The sequence below is a fragment of the Falco punctatus genome (genome assembly GCF_963210335.1).
Source record: "Falco punctatus genome assembly, chromosome: 5".
Taxonomy (NCBI): Eukaryota; Metazoa; Chordata; class Aves; order Falconiformes; family Falconidae; genus Falco; species Falco punctatus.
Genome location: NC_137584.1, coordinates 25810605 through 25829826, shown reverse-complemented (window position 1 = coordinate 25829826; position 19222 = coordinate 25810605). Strand labels below are relative to the sequence as shown.

Here is a 19222-nt window from a genome sequence, read left to right as displayed (position 1 = left end):
GCAACAAATATGCCTAATACCCAGGTGGAATTCTTCTGTCAAGCAAAAAGAATCACACAGACTGGACATCTACAGAAAAATGTGTTCAATGAAAAGGAAACTCATCTGATACATGAAGACAATTTATAACAGTATTAAGGTATTAAGTCTCTCAGGAAAACAATTTTCACTTGAAGGTAAGTCACTCATATTTTATCCAATAAATTGACGCTTCTTAGTGGAAAAATGCAACCTCTGCCACAAGACCCCAGTTACTGCTTGTGCTACTTGCATCTCTCAGCTCAAATCAGCTACAAAAATGTTAGAAATTGCTTACTGATTTCGAAATAAAGGAATGTCCTATATCTTTAAGGATCATTTCTAACTTAAAGTGAATATGTATGCCATACCACTATATCCAAATTTGTTACACTTGAAAATATATGTAAGATCAAGCATTAATCACGTGCAAAAGTAACTGTATATGATTTTTTTTTAAAATAGACTCAAAGGGAGCCATTAACTCTACATGTAACACCATTAAAGTGATTAAAATGTCCTCCTCCACTAGCTATGACATTCTTCTCCCCTGTAAATTACATTGGTAGAGCACTTCCACGTCAGTTAAGAAAATGTAGTTAGTAACCCTTTCCTAGTCTAGTAGCTTGAAGAAATGATTGCATACTTAAAGCAAAACTTGCGTATTTATAGTGGCAAGATACAGTAGGGGGTTTTTTTTGTTTTTTTTTTTTTTTTTAATTAGGTATGATAACTATCAAAGACTATCTCCCTATGGCTGCAAACACCTCACAACTCAAAACACCACAAAGGTCTCTAGGAAGAAATATTATGCTGTTTGTTCAAATGAGGGTAAACAATCTAAAATATGGAATAACAGGAACTAACATAATTGCAGCTTGCACCTTGTATGTATAATGTTTTTGCTGCTATAAAATGAAGTACCGCTGTGAAGACAAGCTTTAGCTTACATTTATTTGCTCTAGAGGTAAATGCATGTTCCTACACCAGATTAATGAAACTTCTCAAACTGAAAACTCGTATTTTATTTTCTATTGAAATACATAAACACTTAAGAGTTACACATCTGTAGAGGTTATTTACAAGTTATCACCTCAACGATAAGCACCTAGATTTACAGAGTTACTTTGCTGAACCACTCCAGCACTCCTACAGCTCTTAAAAGCCTCAAAGTTGTAAACTACTTCCAGTGCACCACCTCTGTAGCACTACCCTACCAGTAAAGCATTTCCAACACACTGTTATCCATAGCAGAAATTTAAAATGTGAAAATACAGTTGTTCAATAAACCAACTATCCATCTTTGGGTTACTGGTATAAATCTCACGCAAAACGGAGACCAAATTCATGCTGAACAAACAATTTTGTTAGCTGAGTTCAGTTCCTAGTGAGCAACTATTTGTCTTAAGAATGATATTGCTGCCAGCAGACTCATCAGAAAAGGCCCTCCTTTGCAAGTTCAGCTTGCTACCTTCTTGATAACCCTTTTTCTTCCCTGACAACTAATTGTACTTGAGAAAACTTCTGCAGACTGTTTGCACTATGATCCCCCCAAAAGGACTTCAGTCTCCAACACTCTTTGCAACAAGCACTAACTTAATCTTACCAACAGAATTGGGTTTTAACTTGTGTAAGTAAATATTTATTACTGGAGCTTTTAGAAGGAAGGTGACAAGTTACTGACTCAAGGATGTACACTGGAATCAACCCAATTTAACATATTATTTTGTGACCCTGCTGAATGGAGCTAGAATATGCATTTGAAGATGTAATCTAGGAATTACTGTCAAAATATAAGGACCATACCACTAAACAAGAATCAGATGATTTACAGTATCAGAATAACAGAAAAGGTAAAACACAATCATTAACATGCAAAGTCATGTAACTTACAATATAATGTGCTGAGTTCTGGACAGTGATAATAAAAAGATGTTAGCTTGAATTGCAGGAGATTCTAAGAGCTCCTAGGATGATTATGAAGATGCCCATAATAAGATGACTAAAGAAGTTATTTTCGCCTTAAAAAACAAAAAAAAAAAAAGGAAGTGGAAGTGGAAGTGTCACTGCTGTCTACCCATACAAAGTAGCAGAGGAGAGGAAGCAAATACTAAGAAGAGAAAATGACTTAATCTTTTTTCTAATGAAAGATAAAGTTGTTTACAACAATTTAAGTGTTTTGATCTCATGTTGCGTTTTGAGAGAGGGCTGATTAGAATTCCTTTGATTTTCAACCAAAGGAATGAAGTTCTGGAATAGCTTTTGAAAGTAGCAGCAATGTATCTGTATTTGTTAACACAATCAAATAAGCTAACAGAAGCAACTGTATGATGGAAGAGAGGAGCTCCAGAGTTGCAGATGAAGACATGTGTTATGAAGATTTGGGATACCGATGAGCTATTTAGCATGCTTTCCCCATCCACACAGAACTAAAACAGCAACGAGAGACAAATGAAGCATTTTCCTCTGGAGCAGACAGGCTTTGCATTTTATTTTTTTCCTTTCCTTCCCATAGTAAGATCAGGTTCACCCAAGATTATCTGAGAATTTTAACCTAACAAATTTCTTCATAACAGGACTTCACATTCACTTGTGGTTTCACCTGCCACCAGTGCCTTCCTACAGCACGTGACAGTTTGAGATTTTTAGATGGGATCCCAGATTTACACATCTAAATTCAGATGCGATCAGCAACTGTGCCGATTAGATAGATCTCTTTTGACTAAAGAGTTCAGGTATGAGCTCATATGCAAACACCTAAATAACAGCTATCAGTTTGAAGCTGAAGTCTATCCTAATTCTATGCTTGTCTCTTCTGTACTACAGACCCCTTTGAAGTAGACTGTTTTGTTGCTGTCCATTACTGCAAGGGACTGAACCAATCTCATTAATTCTCGTATGTCATGTGTAGTTTACATGGATATCAAACAAACAGCTCACGAAAAAAACACCTTACCCTTATGGAAACTGCATAGCCATATTCCCAACTTTCACCAGTTTTTATCCAGATGTTAATGAAAATATTCCCTGTAAGCGGTCCTTTGCATGAAAAGATATATTCACTGAATATATTTTGTCAGGAGTTCATTTACAAAAAAAGTAAATTTGGTGGTTGCCAACAGAGCACATTATGTGTCATCTTGGCCTACTGTGTATGTAAAAAGCATACATCATTATTAATTAATATTATATAGCATGGGATTTTAACATTTCCAAGTCTGAAATACATTTTACCTTTAAGACTGTTGCTAATCAGAAACAAAATTTTCTACATTAAGAATTGCAGAAAAACCAGCAATGGCTGCAAGAAAAAAAAAAAAATCACCCCAAAACCCCAAACCAAAACTAATTATCACAAAAAGAAAGAGTTCTCCAAAAAACCTGAGGAATAGTGATATTGCTCAAGAGCAAGCCATAGCTAATGACTAGAAACCTTGAAAACTGAAAAACATCCTGACTTCTAGCTGAATGACTGCATTTTTACCTAAACCTCCCCTCTATTAAGACAAGTTGTAAAAAAAAAAAAAAAAATAAAAAAAAATCTGCTACAGGTAGCAAAAAATCTGACAGCTGCAGATTGCTTCCTATCTTCTCTGCTTTGATCGTAAAAGCCTTAACACTGATCTGGAGCTTAAAGACCATACCCTAAGCCAAAACAGTATCAGTGGCAGCACTATGTTTAAGGTACAAGGGTCTGTATCATAGAAGAACATTTTGCATGGACACAGCCACCAGGCCAAAGAGAAAAACATTTTCCATAGGTCAAAATTCCTCTTTTGGAAGAGGGAAAGGAAGTACAGAAAAAGGCTTTTCCCACTTAGACACCGCTGGAGACAAGATTTCTTATTAAGATATCTTTTCCCCTCTAAACTCTCAAGTTAATCAAAACATTGAGACTAAGAAAAACATCTATCTCCAGGATGGAGATCACAATCTTTTTTTTCAGGTCTTGTTTCAAAAATTACCTCTCAATTCCTTAACAGTGCTTGCAGAGACCACATAGAGCTTTCCTAACACAAGAAGAAAGTCTCTTCTGGAGCTTTACATGTAATCCAACACAAACGAATGAAAAGATGTTAAGTACTAAACAGAGACTGTCCTAACGCTTATAATTCTTCACTGCCTCTCCTCGGTAATTTTTCACCCATTTTTCAAAAAATAAAATAAGCTTAATATATTTTGACATTTCAACTGATTAATTAAGGCTCAGTCATATAATAGTAATGAACTTCATACAGGAATACAATGTTTGAAAGAACAAGGCAAGATTGAGAAGGCTGCTAGATGCAACTATGTCCATGTCCAAAATATTTACACTAAGGAAGGGATTTTAACTCGGAGAAAATTAAGCTTTCATTTGGAAGTAATTTAGTTTAATTATCCTGTACTAAAATAAAAAAGCAGTTGATACGACATCATCAGCTTTGCTTACCATTTACAAATGGTATGTCTTAACTTTTGTAAAATACCGAGGTGAAAACATGAGAAATATACATGCAGATAAAAAAAAGCAATTAAAATGTTTTGCCACCATTTACATTACCTAAAGGTTAGCAGCTGATAAAATTCACAGTAAAATTACCTTTTTTCTAAGTTTTGCACATTAAAAAAGGTATGTTTACTACATCATCTAAAACAGAATACCTAAATCCCAGTGTCATTCCCACTAAAAACTACTACATTTTGGCTAGTACTTTCGCAGTATCAAGAATAGACTGATACGTAGATTTTATTTTACTTTTTTTGAGTTTCTCCTCACAGTCAATAGCTCCCAATTATCTTGAGGGAAGCATGGTACTTAATATATATTCAATTATGAAGATTGTTACTTACAATTAGCTGTTTCAAGCCTACAAATGACTGTTCTACAGAGTTGGCATTTAAAACTTGTCTCTTCACTGCAGCTTGCTCCCCCAAGAAACGAAGCATTAAGTCTTTCACTGCATCTCCCTTGGTGTTCATGGAACAAAAAAAAAGAAACATAACAATACACTTTTAAACATTACTTTAGCAAAATAAATGTTGAATTAAAGCTGAACAACACAGTTGTTTTCCCTTGAGAAATGTTTATTTTCCAGTACTTTTTGAGTGAAATGAATATAAATGCATATATATTCACAGCATTTTAATGAAAACGTCTAGATTTACTCTACGTTATTTGCTATATTCTTTTTTTCCCCAATATTTAGGTTTCAGTTACCATAGAAACATTCAGACTTATTTGCTTCTCATTTTATTATTCTTCAAAGATCTTACAAAATACTTTTCAAAAGATCTTACAAAACATAGTAAGTTTTACAGGTTTTCATAATGAAAGGATATACTATCCAAATATATGGATAATAATATTGAAACTAATCAAACATAAACATGCACATGATCAGACAGCCTTAAGTATCCACAGAAAATGAACTCTGAAGTATTCTTAATTTCAAAATAATTAACTGCAGGAATCAGTCAGGGAAAGTGAGTTACCTGAGCTCAGTAATTTGAAAACTTGAAACTAGTGGAGACATACAGATTTCTGAAGTTAAGACAGCATTAATTCCATATTTTACAACATGGAGCACCTAAAAGGAAGTGTGTCCGAATTAGGTTCTATTTCCAGCTCTGCTGTCAATAAACTGAATAATTCTGTATATTGCACTCTCTGTGCCTCTTATCTTTGTTCAACTACCAGTTTCTGTGCCTCCCTGTCTGGTGGCTGATATGCTTGTGGTTCTGTGTACTGGAGATTTTCAACAGGTAATAAGAAATTCAACCTTAACATCAAGCAGCCACTGAAAAACTGTGGACCACACACCGACAGATATTGAAAATGGCGTTAACTACTGTTTGGACGCTCTTCAAGTACCAAGTCTGCCAAAGAGTGTAGGACAGGGTGCAGGGGAGCAGGGTCTAGTCTTGCTGGGACTGTACAAATTGCTATACACAAGAGAATTCCCTATGGTGTCACAAGTCACCACATGCCAGGAGCAAGTAACAAATGACTTCTGTAAGGTTTTTGCCAATCTTACATTTTTATGCATTTTTAAAACAATATACTTATATTTCTGTTTTTAAACAGAAAGCAATTTATAGCCCACATTTAGCCAGAGTAAAGATCTATCTGTTTCACCATCCTTTTGGGGAATAGCAAATGTCTATGGAAACAGTGTAAGAAAGAGCATAAGCTCATACTGGTCTTTGCCAGCTTAAACCAGCCAGAACTTCATGGTGCACTTGTGCCAGGGGACATACTCGCCTACAGTTTTTAAACACCCACCAATAGACACACCTCCCATGACATTTGTCTTGCTCGATTTTCAGTCTGTTTTCCTAAACAAAAGTACATCTGAGGGCAATGAATTATACAATTTAAAAACAGTTACACGGGCTGCAGAACAGTAACTCATTTTATGCTTATTACTCAACAGTTCTTTTGTCTTAAAAACCAGCAAGTCATAATCCTCTATTTAATTCTTTTATGAATTTTAGATCATTATTGCTCTTATAAACCAAAAGGTCTGCTTCCTTTTAGCTACCACTCACAACAGAGAACCTGTGCACTCCTCACATCCCTCCTCTGCAACTCGCTTTAATTCCATTTTATTGTTTCAGATCTGTAGTAACTAGAACAGCATGCAATATTTAAGAAGCTAAAGCAGAAAGTGACTATGCAAAAATATAAGCATACAAAGGAATACTTGCAAAAATCCCTTTAAAGGAACATGAAAACACTCACTTAAAGAACTGTGTTAGGAAGCTGTTAGCACAGAGAGCAAGAAGCAAGCCACATAGCCTTTTGCCTAAAAAAAAGGTGAACTGCATAAAATACAATAAAGCTTAGCTATGATAAAGATAATTGCCATTAATGTTTGCACTTTCCCCATGGACAGTGATGGGAAACAGGTCTGTGTTTTCTGTCTAGTTTCTTGAGGAATGAGACTGCAACTACTGTTTCACTACATGGAATGTTTTTACCTCTAATGTGTCACTAATCCTATAAATAAAAAAGATTTCCATCTTTTGGACAGAAGTTTGAAGGATTAAGAAAAGACAGTATATGCAAATGACATAAATACAAAATAATTTTTAATCCCTCCCTACAGTACTCTGGAGGAAGAAAACTGGAAATTAATGTAATGAAACAAAGGACATAATGACAGCAGATAATGGAAGGAGCACAAAAAGCAGTACTCCAACCTGTTCGCACACTCAGAGAGCACAGGTACAGGCAATCAATACCACACACAATCAAGGTAAGTTTAAAAAAATGTTTCTTGAATGATCAACAAAAAGTAGCACACACCTGAAATTGAGAACATTTAGTAATTTTCTTGGTATGATTTATCCACTTAACTTTTAAGACAATGCACCTGCAGTAAGAAACACTTCCCAAGTGAGGAGGGGAAAAAAAAATAGAGTACCAGCTCTTCAATATACGTCATACAAAATTTCAGTCGTTCCTGAAGCACACTCACAGCTCATTTTAAATGCTATTTTCAACTAACAACTTTGTCAACTGCATGCAGCCTGGTTTAACATCCTGCATTAAGATTTAGCATTAGCAAACTATTCACACCAAAGCTTTAAAGCCCATTGTTGGAAGCTGATTTAACATTGAAAACATGCCTCCCACAATGTTTCCGTTGACATTTAGAGTACTCTACAATTATAGTTTCAGTTAAATACACAATTTGCAGTATTAGAAACCTACAGAACAATGATAACCAACTAAGGGATGTCAGGTCAGTCAAGGCCCACACTCAGGCCACTGAAAAGCAGTAACTGTAGGTGAGGACAGCTGAATAAACATAAAGCACTTCAAAACTTCTCCCTGCTGACATGTCAATATGACTGCTTATAAACTATGATCAATGAAGAAAGCAGCAGGAATGCCCTTTAATTCCATTGATGATTTTACATCAGGTCTTACCATACAAATACATCACACATACATTGCCATAATGTCTTCTTTTCACTTACTGTACCAATTGGTAGATCTGCACATATGCATGTGCCCAATTTCAGGGAATCAGCACAAAGAAGCCTTTAATCCTTGACTGGACTAGGCAAGGTGAAAGAGAACTACTGTAAAAAAAAAAAAAAAAAAAAAAAAAAAGGAGGCCCTCATCCTTGGGGCCTGGAGAAGGAAGGGATCATTCCTTCTGTCCATCTCATTAGCTGTCAGAAGAGAAATACTAGACACTCTTGAACTACTCATCAGGGTCTAAGGGACTTTTTTAGGGAGGTGGGAAGGCGTATTTTCCTACTACAGTGGTTTTTTCATGCTAATTACTGGGCTGTGATGACAAATAAATATTTTAAGATAAAGGTAACCCAAGAAGTAGTAGCAGCACAGCATATGTCTAAAACTGGTACAACGTTTTGCTTGTGACAGAAATCCAAGATTTGTCAGATAGTTCAGCTACAAATTAAGAACTGATTCCCTCCAGAAACTTTTCTGATAGTTCCTGCAAATTCAGAAGTTACTGCAGCCTGCCCTCTGCTTGTATTTAACTACTGACTGATAATCTTTGTTATGCTACAACTAAGGACTGAAGTATCCAAACCCTCAACACCACCTCTCTAGACAACAATTCTATTATCCAGAGACATAGATATGAAAGAGTAGGATTAGCCTATTTCAAGAAAAATATTCCATTAAGACAGTTAGCCTTTGGCTGAGCAGTCAGGATAAAATTGCTTCATGAGAAATACTGAACAGATCCAAGTGAAATTTCTCAGATTGTGAAAAAACACTACGCCTTCTCACCAATTAGGAACCGACAGAAGAGAAAGAAATTACTTTCCACCACCGTGTTTTTTCCTTCATGATCTCATCTAGAGTTTTCCCTTTAATTGTGGGGTTATCCCTTCCCAGGAGCTTACTCTAGCACTCAATCTTTCTTACAGGTTATACCTTTCTACTGCTTAGGGAAAATACAAATGATGCGATTTCGGTCAGTATTAACATTACTGAGAACACTGTGAACACCACTGAAAAATATTATCTCCCACTTCGTTGCAAGAGCGAATTCCCCAACCAAACTTTGCAGTACAGCATACTGATTTTGTATATACTCCAAATACGAGCATTATCTACTAACTAGGAGGACCAGAAACAAACTACTTAAAACCACAGTTTTGGATTCTATGGAAACTGTTAACACTATTTTCATCATACCCAACAAATTTCACTATGAATAGATCAGAACCCATTTTAGCCCCTTCACGTACGTGTAGGCAGTGACATTAAGTTTTCTAGTAAGGATTGAAGTAATATGCACAAGGTGACCATCAGCAACAGTATGAAGCACTAGGATATACAGATTATCAGACAGCTCTTTCACAGCATTTCTAAAATACAAGCATACCCTAAGATACAATAGACTCTTACCTGGATATTATCAAATTTTAATCCAGGCATGGTGAGATTCTCTTTATCTATAAACACAGTGCTGTATTGTTGCGTGGCAACTGATACAAGAACATTTCTAGTTTCCTCACTAGGTAGCCAAGCATCGTTTCTTCTGTCTAGTTCACTCATATTTAAGGCTGTGGCAAATGGATCGTCACTACCAGCAAAGACAGCCTGGATTTGTGAGAACGGCTTGGGAGATTGAGCTATTTCTAGGGACGATGAAGGACCACCTGCTTCAGGTCTCCCATTTTGCACAGAGAAAGTAGGGTTAGGTGAAGAACAAGAACTGTCTCCACCATTAGAAAGAGATGACATTTGTTCTGGAACTGAAGAGCTTGCATTGGGATTACTAACAGAAATAAAACTGGACGTGGTAAATGAATCAAAAAAATCAGAAGCTAAAGTATTAGTGCTAACGGTATCACCAAAGAACTTGCTTAGACTAGGACTTGGCTGAACCACCTGTGGATTAGACTTCACTGGAGTCTCAATTATACTACTAAAACTGGGAGATTTTACCATCTGAGGCTCAAAACCATCTGGTAGGAACAACTGTGGCTGGGTATTAACATTGTTTGCTTGGCTGAAGATGGTACACACGGGAATAGGCTCAACCTCAGAAGATGGTTTGCTAGTATAAGGCGATGATATCTGGTCCTCAGGTTTGTTTTCATCAATATTACTTGGTTTTGTTTCAACAGGAACATTGTCTCCCAACTTTGGTTCTTCCTTCACTGCTTCCTGAATTGATTCTTCCTTTAAAGATGCCTGATCATCCGTTCCAATCTCAGAAATGTCTTTGGGCGTTTCTTCATGCTCGGTTTCACTCTCATTACTTAAAAATTCTTCTTTATCCACTTCTGCTTGTGTTTTTTGACTATCTTTAGCTTCCATTTGTTCTACGATCTCCTGGAGACAACCAAGTTCACCTGTGTCATCTTCACTGTTGTTTGGAGAATCTGAAATAATGACGCTCTCCATCATTTGTTCATTAAGTTTATCTACAAAATTATTAGAGTCTTCTGATACAGTTTCATTCCCTTCAGACTCAAATTCATCTCCACCAAGATCAATGGTTTCCTCATGAAAAAGAATTTCTTCCTGAGTTTTCTGTTGAACTAGGTCTCTGCTGTCATTTTCATCTGAGGCGCTCTTCACATCCTTAGCATTACTTTCACTATTTGCCATGATACCTGAAGAGGGAAAAATCCCCAACAAAACGAGTATTAGTTTAATTGCTTGGGTATTGTTCAGGTGCCACCCTGAAACTCCCGAGTGCCAAACAAATACTTAAATCCCTGCTTTTAAAATTTAGTAACATAAACTAAAATAAAACTATTTGACATCTTTCATTTAACGTTTACCCACAACATAAATTAATTCTGAAAGAGGTTTACTCTTTACCCTTTTTGCAAGTCGCACATGTATTTGGATTGAAAAGTAAATGCCTCCCACTGAACACAGAAAAAACAATATTCGCTTTTCTGCTCGTAACGACTAGCTTGGTCCCTATTTAAAACAAGGAAGGGGGGAGCTCACGGCTGTCACTAGGGCAGGCAGCTGAACCAGCTGGCCGCGCCGGAGATGCGCCCGGCGGCGCAGGGTGCGGACCGGCCGCGCTGCTCCCATGGCCCCGCGGGTCCCGCCACTGCCCGCCCCGCGGTCCGGGCCTGCCTCCAGCGCCGCTGCGGGGCCCCCCAGCCCTGCCCGCCCCGCGGCCCTGCCGGCCCTGCGGCGGGGGTGGGCGCGGCCTCCACCAACCGCCTCCACCAACCGCCTCCGCCAGCACCGCCCCAGGGGGCGCCGCCGCCCTCCCTCAGGGCCGGGGTCCCAAGGCCGCCTCAATACCCATACGCCTGGGCGCCCCTCTGCCAGCTCAAGGGCCGCACAGGCCGCTCCCGCCCCCCCTGCCCTGCCCTCACCTCCGCGCCGCGGCGGCGACACCCCGGCTCCGCCACCCCGCAGGGCGCCGCTCCCCACCGCGCCTGCGCCGCGGGCCGGGCGGGCGGGAGTGCGCGTGCGCGAAGGCACCTCCCGGAAGCGGCGAGCGACGGGGAGCGCCGAGGGCCAGAAAGCCGGCGGGCAGCGGGGTGTGCCGTGCTGCGAGACCACGATGGAGGACGATGCGCCGGTGATTTATGGGCTGGAGTTCCAGGTGGGTGCGGGGTGAGACTCACGGAGGGCTGGCGGTTGTCGGCCGTATCTCCGGGAAGGCGGTTGCTGCGGGGCTGGGTGTGTGGTGAGGTGCGGGGCTGCTGGGGCGGGCTGTGGAGCCCTCTCAGGGGAGACGGGCGTCCCCTCGCCCCCTGGGCCCGTGCTGGTGACACCGCTGGATTTTCGTGGTTCTTGGCACTTGCCTGTCGCGTTGGGGATTTTAAAGGTAGCTGAGCGGGGAGCGGGAGTTGGTCCCTGCGCTGAAACTTGCAGTTTCCAGGGCAGGTGCGTCGGTGTGGGGGCAGGGGCTGGGGCAGGGGCTGTTTTCCTCATGGTTGTGTGCAGCCTGGCTGGAGAGAGCCCCTGCTCCGGCCCCGGCCCTGGCCCGCCTCTGCAGAAGCCTTTGGCTCTGGGGTGATGGGAAAATACCGGTAGTCTCCAAGAGATTCTAGAGGGTGTTTTTTTTCTTTCCAAAAATTAGGAACACACACCACCCATCCATCCCCAAAACAGCTTTTGTAGGGCAAGAAGATGAAACTGTTTTCAGTGAATTGCAAATTTTAATTGGTAGAGCTTACCCCATTGTAAAGCTACTTGATGTTTGTGGGATCTCTTGCTGAGGGTTCCATGTCTGTGCATTTGTCGCATGGGACAAATCTGTCCGTTACATTTGTGTTTATGGCTATGAGGAAATGGGGCTGTCTAACTTAGCTTAAGCTTCATACAAGAACACAGGTCTCGCATTTAATAAAGTTTCTACAGGTTCTGGGACAATAAAGAGCTTGGTAGTTGGATGGGTGAGAGGGACCCTAATTCATGGTTCTTTCCCCCAACAAGGTTTTTACTCGGCGGTTACGTGTTCTCTTTGGCAACAGCTGGCTTGTCGTTGTTGCCATTATAGCAGTAATAGGAGGCGCTGTGTTTCTTCTGCAGCTCGGAGAGCAATGTGTTCATTCAGTAGGTGTAGTAAAATAAATATGTACACATGCACGTTTATATAAATGCTTGTACAAAGTAAAATACGAAGCTTCTTTGTAACAGGTTTGGGTGTCCTCATTACTGACTTGTGTACTCTTGAATATACCAATAGGTCTCCTTAGCAAATATTTGGTTTTCTTCTTGTGTAGGAGCTAGTGTGTAATAGTCACCTGTACCAAATGTTGAACCTACGGAAGTCTGATAATATGCTGTCATTTTGTGATTGGCTAGAGGCGGCTGTAACTCACACTTCAAAATTAACAAAACTTAAACTTACACTTAAATCTCATATGCAGAATAGAATATTTATCCTGTAATTAATAAGATTCATGGCTTCTTTCTAGTAGGTCATAGATAATAAGTGTTCTCGAAATTTTGGAAGGCTAGCCAGTGTGTTGTCTGGGGCCTACATGGACGTGTACCCCCCATCGCCCCAAATCATACAACTCCTACTTATCTCTTCTGCCAAGTATGGAACAGGGCTGTCTGGTGGGAGGATAAAGCAAAAGGACTAAGAAAGCGGCTGTAATAAAAGGAAATTTCAATTAATGCAGATCATTTAAGGAGAAGGTGAGGAAAGAAAAGATGATTTATGGCTAAGTTGGAAAAGGAATTTAGAAATGAAGGTACTATTTTTGATCTCTGTTAACTGCCAGTGTGGCTTTAAAATAAATTGCATTTCTATGCTTTCTGAAAAAGGCTGTGATCAAGAGACTTTAACTTAAAAGTGGCTTGGTTTTTCCAACTTGGATCTCTAGGTCTAGTAAGACAGAATATTATTCTTTGTAAGCCTGGTTTCTTCTGTGTTTCTAGACAATAATAGCTAGCTGCATCATTACTGCATCATCCAGTGTGTCAGAAGCACTGTGACTGAAAGCATCTCTTTACACTCATTTTTCAGCTCTGTTTGAAGAATTTTGTTGTTGTTTCTTATGTTTGGGTTTTTTTGTTTGTTTTATTGTTTCTGATATTTACTTCAGCTCTATGAAAGCCTATTGAAAACTGAGATTTGCAATTATAAAATATTTAAAAAGAGGGAGGGATCTTAGTAGTCTTGTTACAGATAAAAATTGTATGTCACAAAACCATGGCATCTAGAAGCTACATGAGGGATTGTAGGCTAAGAAGCTATGTGTGCCTCCAGCAGTCAATAAGGATCTGTCTTTGGCCGTTGCCAAAGAAAATGTAGCAGTGCAAATACGCCTTTTGTCAGATCCAGTGTGGCCAGGTTTATAATAACATGAAGCTGTTTTCTCCTAGGCTGCTGCCCACCAACTAATGTGAAATTATTTCTGCAGGTTTTCCGTTAATTTTTATGCCCAAAATGTGTTTTGATATATTGGCATAAGTAAAATAACTTAGAATAACGAACAAATATAAATATCTCTTCTTTTAATCCAGCTTTCATCAAAAAAAGGCTTAATGGAACAGGAAATTCTTATGTAGGAAAACCACATCACTTGCAGTTTTGACACATGAGAATGGAAATCCTGAGCCCTTACACAACTCAGTATAATTACTTAGCATGTGCAACTACTGTTCAAAAACTTACCAAGTAACAGTGAGAAGCAGTTTGGGTTTTGTTGTGGTTTTTGGGTTTTTTTTCATGGTGGAAGGGGAAGCTAAAGCAAAACAAGATTAAAACTAGGGATTAATTCAGTTTTCTGCATGATTACTTAAACTTTTGACTTGGTTAGTTCCCACTGTTTTACTGGACGGCGGCAATTATATTTTTTTTGTGCTGTTTATAACATTCGCAATACCCCAAAAATGTTTCCTGGAGTGGGTTTTTATCTCTTCAGCATGTCTGTGAGCTATAGGAACTTTGTACAGATATGTAACATCTCTGTGAATTTTAGAGGGTGTTATTCTTTCTGTGACCTTTTTTTTTTAAAAAAAAAACAAAAACAAAAAACCAAACACCCTGATATGCCACCATGGTTGCTCTGATCATCCAACTGAAGTGAAAAAGAGAAAATTAGAGTCAGTGGTGAGTGAAAAATGTGAGATGCTGCTTGAAGTGAGGCCTGAGTGATGTGACTGCAGCTCATGATGATGAATACAGGGCAGCAGCAGTAGCTGCAGAACACTTAAGTACTGAAAGGTTGTTCTTCTGAAATGAACCTTGGTAGACTTTACCAGTACCCTGAATTATGAGAATGTGCTAAATAGGGTCCTAGGGATGTCAATAAGTGCTTTTTTTGTCAGTGAAATTATGTGCTTCTTGTCCATAGGTTGACCTATGTTTACTATATAACCTGGAGTACCCAGTATGTTTACCCTGTGTTGAATAGGCTTTCATTTTCAGGGATTCAAGATTTTCCCCGTCCTATTCTTTGAGTATTTAAGCAGTGATGTTTTGAGTAGGTCTGTAAGCACTACTGAATGTCTCAAAATACTATATTTGTCTTAGTTTAACAATGAGTGGATGATGCTTATACCCCTGGAAACTTGCTGTGTGAAGGGGTGCTTTCCGGGAGAGATATTTTGGCTCAGTTGCAATGCCAGCTGTGGTTCTTGTGGGGATAGCCTACATCTTGCTTGTTTAAAAGTGTGCAGAAGCTAGACAGCATCATGGGGGGTGGGAGTAAGAACGTTACTTGTGCCAGAGAGTGATAGTTATGGAGCATGTATTTGGCACATTTAATAGGTTTTGGGGATACCACAATACTGAGATGAATTTCATTATGCCAGATACTCCTGCTGGATGTTACATGTCAAAAGTACACAGACTTGCAAGAGAGAAGCTTAATGAGCAGCAGGGAAGGACAGCAGAAAGCCTGATGGCTGACCACAGAGCTGTACTACACAAGGGCAACTGCAGCTGCACCCTGAGGCGGGGGGCTGGCTGAAGCAGGCTTAAAAAAACGTACACTAATGCTTTGTCAGAGTTTGTGTACTGTGTTATGGCCCTGTCATGCTTCTTGAATAAGAAATACTTGGCCCATATTGTATTGTCAGTTAGTGGTTAACAGGTCTTGTGAATTTCAACAGAGACTATTGACTTTTAGGACTTGCCTGTTAGTTAGAGTAAGGTGAAACTTAATTTCCCTAGAGTCAAATGTGACTTCTTATCTTAAAGCAGTGCAGTATACCAACTGAAATAAGTTGGTTACAGGTCTCATACAATGTGTGTATATGTGTAATATTAGTATGTATTGAGAATAGCTCAGTTGTCCTACCTTTGATGGAGTAGAAAGCAGCCGTAGATTTATTAGAAGGAGGAGACAAAGGGGACTTTTTAGGGTGTGTGTCACTTGCACAGTACCCAGGGAAACCTCTGCTGCCTCTGTCTTAGCTGAGTTCCCAGTATGGGAGTAGAGCAGGTGTGGAGCATGTGGCTCCTGTTGGGCAGTGGTGTTCTCTTCCCTAGGAGAGCTTTTGTGGTCTTCTGTAGGACAAGAGAGAATGGCTTAAACAGAATTTATCAAAATTCCTATCTACAGCTTCAGATCACCCAAAGAGTGGTTGTGAATGGAATTACATCCAGCTGGTGTCTGGTCACAAGTGGTGTTCCACATGGGTCAGTATTGGGGCCAGTGCTCTTTAAAATTTTAATTTATCTGGATGAGGGGATCAAGTGCACCCCTCAGTAAGTTTGCAGAGGACACTAAGTTGGGGGGGAGTGTTGATCTGCTTGATGGCAGGAAGGCTCTGCAGAGGGGTCTGGACAGGATGGACTGATGGGCCGAGGCCAGTTGTACGAGGTTCAACAAGAAGTGCTGGGTCCTGCAGTCAGCAACCCCAGGCAATGCTACAGGCTTGGGGAAGAGCGGCTGGAAAGCTGCCAGGTGGGAAAGGACCTGGGGGTGCTGGTTGATGGCCGGCTGAACATGAGCCAGCGGTGTGCCCAGGTGGCCAAGAAGGCCAACAGCATCCTGGCTTGAATGAGAAATAGTGTGGTCAGCATACCTAGATGATTTTGTGTCTTTGGAGGATTTCTTTTGAAGATCGAATCAGTTCAAGAAGCTGTATGATAGTGTCTTAGTGAAATTCCCAGTTTTTGTCTCTGTCCTCTTTTTTTTCTAAGATTGCTTGCCTCATGAGTGCCAATCCTATATATTTTAATCCAAGCGGAGTGTCTATTCTCTCAATTGTTTTCCTGTCTGACTCTCTTCAGGACCCTTCTTGAGGGCAGCGTTGTAGTTGGGAGGACTTCTTAGGGAACTTGGATCTAACATACTGTTTGGTTTAAAGTTTTCCTAGGGGAACAAAAGTAGGTAATTGACAAAACTCTCCTAACTAATCCCCCAAAGATCTTCACAATGCATGAAGTGGATCAGGTGGAAACTATTTCTTTTAGGACCCTCAAGTGCAATTAGCAGGATCTTGGTAATGTTAGGTGCAGTACAGACTAATGACAGTATGAAGATACAGTTATGTGAACTTGAAGGAACTATTAAAGATGATTGTTGCAATTATGATTCATGATAAATGAATGGGATCTTTAAGGATAATTGTGCTACACAAGGTTTTGTGTGAGGGTTGTTTCTGTTGCTGTGAGGGCTTACGGAATTTGTCAGCCTTTGAAATAGGGTCAGTGCACTGAACACATGAGTGGTGGGAATTCTTGTGCTGTGCAAGACTTGAAAACAGCTGTCAGAGAGCACTGAAGGTCACCTGAGCATGTGCGCTGCCAGCCTTTCCACTGATAGAGCCACTGCGTCTTACTACAGTCAGTGACATAGGGTCTCCTACTGTGGTGAGAGAAACAAGGCTGTCCTACGTAAGTAATTATCAAAGTATACCTACTTGAAATTATGCCAGAAGGCAAAAATAATATTCATGACGTTAGCAGACAGGGGCTTCTCTGGGGGGACAGGGAACTTGTATTTTTTCTCTAGAATGAGGCACTGGCAAAGCCAGCCCTTTCTTTCTGCCCCCACACCACCCCCAAAGTAGCAGTATGTTATTTCTGGGTTTTGGCAGAAGCAGATGGTCAAATAAGTCAGGTTTGGGGACCATGAGCAGAATACTGTGTCCTTTACATTATGTATGGCAAGTTTACTGCTGGTTAGTACAGACTGATTGCATGAATTTTAAATGATGTATGGGTTGCAGAAATTCTTTTGATTATATTAAATGTAATACAAATATTCAGATGTTTGTGTCGGTGCATGTTTTCCCATTTGCTGATGCCAAAGCAGTGCAATGCATCAGCAAGACAAAATATGTTTTGAAGAAGTAATGATCCTTTTTCCTTTGCCTATTAATGCCCTAAATGGCAACAGTCTAAAAAAGTAATTTTGTGCATTTCGCTGGTATTTCAAAAGAATTCAATAAAGGAAAGTTTCAGGAGAACTTATGAACAAAGGGTAGAGATTCAGTGCATCACAGTTCCATGATGCACTTGCTTTAAACCAACCTTCTTTATCTTATTGAGGTTTGTCATCATGTTCTGCTGGATCGTCTCTTGCTATTGTCAAGGGCCTTTCTCTCTGCAGGCTCTGTTCTATTTATTTCTCTCAGAGGTTTCATTATTCTGCAGGTGGTCTAAATTGTCAGGGGAAGGTTGAAGGTGATTTTTGCCCAACATCACACTGAGCTTGGTGTAGGCGTGGACATGACGTCTTCCCTGCATTCTGGCACAGTGATAGCTGTTTCTTCTGCTTTATGCTGCTGTTTGTCATGGTTATATTCTAGGGTTTTGCATGCCCTTTGCATTGCATAAAAAATGGCTATTTTTACAGTGGATTTATAGTTAAGGCTTTGTTGTCACATTCTATAAAACTACCTACTTTTGATACCAAAAAAACAGAGACAAAACTCCCTAATACCTGGTTTGGACTGTTAGAAAGCAGACATAGTTTGTTTTCGGCACCAGATGCAGAGGGGATAAGTTCTGCCCAACGTGCATACCAACTTGGTTCACTGTTTATATGGCCAATCTATACATATTTATGACTACAAAAACTACAAGTGTATTCATTACTGTTCCAGGAACTATTTATCATAAATAACTCTTACTACACATGTGTGGCCGAACAGGTTGGGGATCCTCTGGTGGTAGTTTGGGGCATCTTCATCCTTTCTTCATCATCTTTGTCATCTTTCTCTTCTTCTCATCCTTTTCATGACCTTCTCTTCCTCTGTCCCTGTTTCAGCACTTTTGGCTTATGTCTCTGTTTTGGACCAGTTCTTATTTTATTAGTAGCTAAACTATACAATACAGTGTTCTACTAGTAACTAAACTACATAATACAGTGTTGTACAGCTCGACAATGTCATGGATACGTTAGTTGCAACGTTTACAAGTTAGTTAGCCACACTGGTAAAATTCCTCCAGTATCACTAAATAATGCACATTTCCTCATAGAACTGTTGGTGAATATGAAATTTAGCAGTGTAACCAAAAGGTGCTTTGCCGTTCATGATGTTTTATCTTTGCTTGCTAATAATTTTTTCCTAGCTTTAGGACTCCTTTAAGAATGAAATGATCTGATTACATATGTTGTTGCTTTGTCTAGAAGCATCAGTTATGTGGGGCTTTGCTGTGACTGTGTGTGTAAGGATGACTTGTTTTCTTACTGCATCTTATAGATGTGTGTTGTAGGTATTTTCTGTGAATCATGGCAATTTTTTTAGTAAATAATACTTTAATACCTTGTGTAGCAAACTCTATTTGGGGCTATATGCACTTCTGTGTTCTGTGGGTGCTGACTTTTT

The 19222-nt window shown here is 39.7% G+C and overlaps 2 protein-coding genes across 24 annotated transcripts in view; one reads left to right on the top strand and one right to left on the bottom strand.

Annotated features, from left to right (window-relative positions):
• Positions 1-11419, bottom strand: part of TRAPPC12 (trafficking protein particle complex subunit 12) — a 69591-nt gene extending 58172 nt beyond the window's left edge. For 4 of the 5 annotated variants that reach the window (XM_080387802.1, XM_080387800.1, XM_080387801.1 and 1 more), the window contains exons 1-3: positions 11347-11417; positions 9401-10617; positions 4852-4968 (exon numbers count right to left, since the gene is read on the bottom strand). In XM_080387802.1, the coding sequence (XP_080243928.1) occupies positions 4852-4968; positions 9401-10612 (1329 nt within the window). In that variant the 5' untranslated portion in view covers positions 10613-10617; positions 11347-11417. Of the gene's footprint in view, positions 1-4851; positions 4969-9400; positions 10618-11346 lie in introns of all 5 variants that reach the window. The other variant, XM_080387799.1, reaches the window with a different exon arrangement.
• A 16-nt stretch (positions 11420-11435) lies between these two features.
• The window catches only part of EIPR1 (EARP complex and GARP complex interacting protein 1), a 137995-nt gene continuing 130208 nt past the window's right edge, over positions 11436-19222 (top strand). For 18 of the 19 annotated variants that reach the window (XM_080387815.1, XM_080387811.1, XM_080387808.1 and 15 more), the window contains exon 1: positions 11437-11579. In XM_080387815.1, the coding sequence (XP_080243941.1) occupies positions 11538-11579 (42 nt within the window). In that variant the 5' untranslated portion in view covers positions 11437-11537. Of the gene's footprint in view, positions 11580-19222 lie in introns of all 19 variants that reach the window. The other variant, XM_080387816.1, reaches the window with a different exon arrangement.